Source organism: Lactuca sativa, chromosome 1 (genome assembly GCF_002870075.4).
Source record: "Lactuca sativa cultivar Salinas chromosome 1, Lsat_Salinas_v11, whole genome shotgun sequence".
Lineage (NCBI taxonomy): Eukaryota > Viridiplantae > Streptophyta > Magnoliopsida > Asterales > Asteraceae > Lactuca > Lactuca sativa.
In genome coordinates, this window is record NC_056623.2 from 185,644,632 (window position 1) to 185,650,580 (window position 5,949).

The 5,949-nt window shown below is 36.0% G+C and overlaps 1 protein-coding gene across 1 annotated transcript; it reads left to right on the plus strand.

The window, feature by feature from the left end:
- The first annotated feature begins 1,135 nt into the window (after nucleotides 1-1,135).
- Nucleotides 1,136-5,691, plus strand: LOC111893739 (uncharacterized). Its single transcript, XM_023889818.3, has 6 exons — nucleotides 1,136-1,279; nucleotides 1,646-1,931; nucleotides 2,059-2,710; nucleotides 3,102-3,301; nucleotides 4,189-4,433; nucleotides 4,744-5,691. Exons 2-6 carry the CDS (start codon nucleotides 1,663-1,665, stop codon nucleotides 5,529-5,531), a joined length of 2,154 nt encoding a protein of 717 aa, XP_023745586.1. The 5' UTR covers nucleotides 1,136-1,279; nucleotides 1,646-1,662; the 3' UTR covers nucleotides 5,532-5,691.
- The last annotated feature ends 258 nt before the right edge of the window (nucleotides 5,692-5,949 follow it).

Consider the following 5,949-nt stretch of genomic DNA (forward strand, 5'->3'; position numbering starts at 1 on the left):
AAAAATGACAACATTATAGTCTAAAATAATGTACAAACTCTAAGTTACATGTTGCAAAAAACCGCATGCCAATCCGATTTGAAACGAATTAGATATGCATGTTTTTAAATTTTTATAGAATACAAAAAAGCCGAAAAACAGAAAATTTCCCGCCTTGATATCCCAAATTTGGGGGATCGTAAGTTAATGAATACGAAACCAAAAATGGGAACATTATAGTCTAAAATCATGTATATACTTTAAACTACACACCGGAAAAAACCACATGCGAATCCGGCTTCAAATGAATGAGATATGCATGTTTTAAACTTTTCACAAAAATCGGTTCCTGTTCCTAACACCGGTTCCAGTTCTTAAACCCATACCCAAAGGAGCCGAAACTCGGATTACCCAAAACACAGATAAAGCCGTTCTTTAAACCCAAAATCCGGACCGGTTCTACATATTGCGGTTCTAACAGTTTCAATTTCGGTTCAGTTTTCAGTTTTAAATCTCATCCCTAACAAATGCCATGACCGCAATAACTAACTTTAGTGGTTAGTTATGACTAGGGCTGTAAACAAACCGAACGAATACGAACAAAGCTTGTTCATGTTCGTTTGTTTAAGTTAGCCGAACAAACGAACGAATACGAATGTATAAACAAATGAGTTTTCTTGTTTATGTTCATTCGTTTAACAAATTACATTGTTCATGTTCGTTCGTTTATGTTCGTGAACATGGTAAACTAACATAAACGAACAAAGATAAACAAACATAATTGAACATATATAAACATAAACAAACATATAATATAGTAATGTAATAAAAACAATTGAACATATATGAAGATAAATAAACTTAAACAAATGAACATAAATGAATGTAAACGAACAACATAAACGAATGTTCATGAACATAAATGAACGAACAAAACTATTATTCATATTCTTTCGTTTAACAAAACGAACATGAATTTGCGTTCATGTTCATGTTCGTTTATAGCCCTAGCTATGACCATGTAGTCTTTTTGGACCAAAATGGACATTCAATTATTTAAAGCTAAAAAAAACAAGAAGAAGATATATCGGGGGTGAAAATGTAATTGCAGGAAACTTAAGAGGGTCCTTAAACCATTTATCCAAACCGGCAAAACCCCATTTCGCTGTCAAAAACCCCTGCCTCTGCTACTCACTGATACGTCCCACCGTCTCTTTCTCCGATAAACCTCCGGCAGATTGCAGCTCCGGCGAAAAGCCTCGACTATCCACATACGTCGAATTCGGAGTTACTCTCTTCGGTACTCATCGTATCTTGATTAATTTTATATGTGTGTTTCCTGCTTAGTTTAATCTGTATTGTATACATTCCTTAGTTTAAAAGCCCTTTTGGATTTGTTCTGATTGTTTAAGAACCTTATTCAAATTTCTCTTAGGTATGTAACCTGCTTTTGCACCGATATATACTATTTCTGATTTTTGGAAGCTGAAAGCACAACCCTGTTTTATTCAAAACCCTAGTCTTAAGCCGTTGAAACCGTGAAATTGTGCCAAATACCACTTTAGTGAAGCACGATTCTTTCTGAATCCAAGCTAGGGCTGTGCGTTCTTCAAGAAATTTGCGCAGACATGTTTATGTACTCCTTGTTTAATTGTGTGCCAAACAGGTCTTAATCTTTAGCATATGGACCTGATCGAATCAATTCATGACATCCCTGTGCAAAATCCATCAGTGGAAGATTTCTCTGCTTCTGACTTAAAGTGGATAAAGTTTGGGACTCCTGAACATCATGATGACGTGGCACTAATTCCATATGCTAGAGCTGAAGAATTCATCATTGGCGAGTGTTCTAATGTAGAATGCCCAACCCGTTTTCACATTGAGAGAGGAAGGAAACGTTCATTAGGCAGCCTGATGGAATTCAAGAGCGACGAATATCTTGAGTATAGACTGTAAGCATTTTGACAATTCTTTTAACTTTAATTTATGCTTGCTTTATAAACACCTAAATTCCAAAACACTTGATAAATTCTCAATTATTATTTATTTATTTATTTATTTTTTTCTGTATTCTTATAGGTACTGGTGCTCATTTGGTCCTGAAAACTATGGGGAAGGCGGAATCATATTACCAAGCAGAAGATACCGACTCAACACCCGAAACCGGGCAGCCCGGCCTCAATCAATGCGTGGCTGCACGTGTCATTTTGTTATAAAAAGATTATACGCGCGTCCATCTCTTGCCCTCATAATCTACAACAACCGCCGCCACGTCAGCAAATCCGGATTCATCTGCCATGGGCCCCTCGACCGGGACGCCATTGGTCCCGGTGCGAAGAAAATCCCGTATGTGGGACACGAAATCCAACAACAGACGATGTCGATGATTTATCTTGGGATTCCGGAAGAAAATGTTTTGGAGAAACATATAGAAGGGATACAACGGTATTGTGGTTCGGATTTGAAAGTGAATTCGATTGCTTCACAGTATGTTCATAAACTTGGGATGATAATTAAACGATCGACACATGAATTGGATTTGGATGATCAAGAAAGTGTGAGGATTTGGGTGGAACGGAATAAGAAATCCATTTTTTATTATCGGGATTCTTCGGAAACGGAACCTTTTATTCTTGGGATTCAAACCGAATGGCAGTTGCAGCAGATGCTTAGGTTTGGACATCGGAGTCTTATAGCAGCGGATTCAACTTTTGGAATCAAGAGATTAAAGGTGCATACTTGTATTCTACCTCTATTTTCTATGTGGGGTTTATTATTTATTTATTTATTTATTTTCTTCAGTTTGGATAAATTGTTGTATACATACGGTCTGTTTCTTTTCTAGACAAAATAAACCGTCTAAATGAGACTAAATGACCATGTTACCCTTTAATTCTATTTTTTTTTTTCACAAATTCATCGGTTTTAGTGTGAGAGGAGTTGGAAGGATAAGAGAAGAAGGGTAAATAGGTAAAGGGTTAGTGTCTTAATAGATTAAGCTAAGTTTTTTTTTTTTTTTTTGTCTTAACTCATCGAGCTCATTAAGTCAAAAAGAAACAACCCCTTAGCTTCTGAAATCCTATAGCCTTGATGTGTTTTTGTTTTAAAATTTCTGATTGCAGTATCCTTTGTGCACACTTCTTGTGTTTGATTCGAGACAACACGCACTCCCTGTAGCATGGGTAATTACTCGAAGTGTTGCAAAATCCGATGTATGTAAGTGGATGAAAGCTCTTCTTGGCCGTGTTCGTGCTGTTGACCCAACATGGAAAGTCAACGGATTTATTATTGATGATGCAGCAGTAGAGACTGATCCCATAAGGTATGCTATTCATTCCTGAAATTAATGATTCTTTTTGCGTATTGCTTATTTTCATATTGGTTAAATGCAAGAAATAACAATGTACTTTCATTTCTTCCTATTACAACTTTTTACTTTCAAAATCTACCCAATTATAGGCTTAGAGCAATGCCATTCAAACAGAATGCAATTTTTATTGTTATAATAAGGATTTAAAATACACAAATAAATCAAAGTACGTTGCTAATTCTTACATTTAGCCCTTTCTGTATTGGGTTAAAGGTGCATAACGTATGTTATTCATTCCGGAAATTAATGCTTCTTTTTCCGTTTTACTTATATTTATACAGGTTTTAGCAAGAAATAACAACATACTCTGTTGTAAAATCCTACTTTCCTTTTTTCCTATTACAGCATTGTACTTTAAAAATCTGCTCAGTTATAGCAAGGTCAGTGCAATTTTCACTGTTATAAGAAAGAAATTACAATGCTACATTGGGTAGATTTTCCAAAGTACAATAGCTGGACAAGAAAAAAAAAAAATCAAAAGTACACTGTTGTCTTACTAGGAAGAAATGAAAGTAGTTTGCTATGGCTTTATGCAAAATTCAGTGTCTTACTCTTAACTTATTTCCACTTTATGGCTTTATGCAAACAACCAGTTTTGTAGACGAAATATGCAAACCCCTTTTAATTTTAGGATCAAAAGATACAACATTTAACCAGTAACTTGTTTAATCCATTTAAACATTGTTGCATACTTAATGTCCATTGTAGTCTAAAAGCTATGGCTGTAGTTTGAAATTTTCTTGAATTAGGATATTGTGCTTTGAAAAATCTACTCAACTTATAGCAGTGAAAGTTTCATTATATCTAAATGACATCAGCATGATGTACTTTCTTTGTAGGGAGACGTTTTCGTGTCCTGTATTATTTTCTGTGTGGCGAGTTCGTCGGTCATGGCTGAGACATGTTGTGAAGAACTGTAGAAATATTGAAGTCCAAAGACAAATCTTTAAACGTTTGGGAGAAATAGTTTACAGCATTTGGGGAGGAGTTGATCCTTTTCTTGTCTTACAGAAATTCATCCAAGATTTTGTTGACCAAACTGACTTCATGCAGTATTTCAATGCCACATGGGTGCCTAAGATTGGTTAGCTACAATCCTACCTTTTTCATTTCCTTCTTAGGGAATCGATAAATGCAACAAATAGCAACATACTTTTGTTTATTTATTTATTTATTTATTATTCATTTCTTCTTAACACAAATAGCAACATACTGTTTTAAGAAACTAAATCAACAAAAATTTCTTCCTAGTTTGATAGACGTTGCTATAATCGGGTAGATTCTTCAAAACACAATCCTATAAATGTAATCGTATGAAATAATAAACAAAATCAACAGAAGTAGATTGTTATTTTTGCATTTAACCTTTATTGATTTCTTATTCCATTCCTCAGAGATGTGGTTAACAACAATAAAATCCCTCCCACTCGCAAGCCAAGAATCCTCGGGTGCAATCGAATCCTACCACGTGAAACTAAAACTCAAACTCTTCGATGACTCGCACCTCGGTGCACTCCAACGAGTCGATTGGTTAGTCCACAAGCTAACCACCGAGCTCCACTCCTCCTATTGGCTCGACCGCTACGCAGACGAAAGCGACTCCTTCCAAACCATCAAGGACGAATACGTAAATTCCACCTCATGGCATCGAGCATCAAAAATCCCAAACACCAACATTACATTATCTCCAAACACCACCAAAATCCTAAGCCAAACCGATACTTCCCGTTCCCATATCGTCTCAAATCCCGGGTCCGAATTCGCGTTTTGCGATTGTGAGTGGTCGTTACGCGGGAACATCTGCAAACACGTGGTCAAAGTCAACACGATGTGCGAGAATCTAAAAGGGTACCAAAGTTCGTTGTCATTTCACGCGTTTCAAGATATACTTGTGAAGATGTTTGAGAAACCATTGGATGATTCGATGGAGCTTGATTTGTCAATGGCGTGGTTGGGTCAAATTCACGGTCAAATTGAGAAGCTTGTGGAGTTGAATAAGTCAACGGATATTGGAATGGTGGTCAATGGGCTTCCGTTGAAGTGGAATTCTAAAAAAAGTAGAACATTGTTGGCCCGTAGACCGGCCACCGTGGGCCCGTCGTTGGCGCTGACATCAGCGAATAGTGGTGTTAATGTTCGGAAGAAGAGTCGGAAGAGGAAAAGATTGTCACGTATAAGGTAAATAAGAGAAAGGGATCCTTAATTTCTGCTACCTTAATTGTTTTTGTTGTCTTTTAAACCCGTATTACGCAATTTTTTTTATGCGGTTTAAGAGTTTTAAAGTACGAAAGTTGTAGATAACATTTTTTTATATCTAATATATTTCATTACGCCGTATATAATCTTTGTATTTCATTACGCTTTTGTTCTAAAACATTTTAAGGATTGATCCATGTATTTGCTAATGTTACAACTTTAAGGCATGCCTATTTTTCTTTACTAAATTACCTTAATGAGGACAAGAGTTGCTCTTGTAAGTTATATATAAGTGTTTTTATTTATTTCTTTAATGCAATAAGATGATTTAACGCAGATAGCCAGCAAAATCGACGATCTTCTCACATACATACAGGGTCATCAACAAAACAGATTGATGCTCT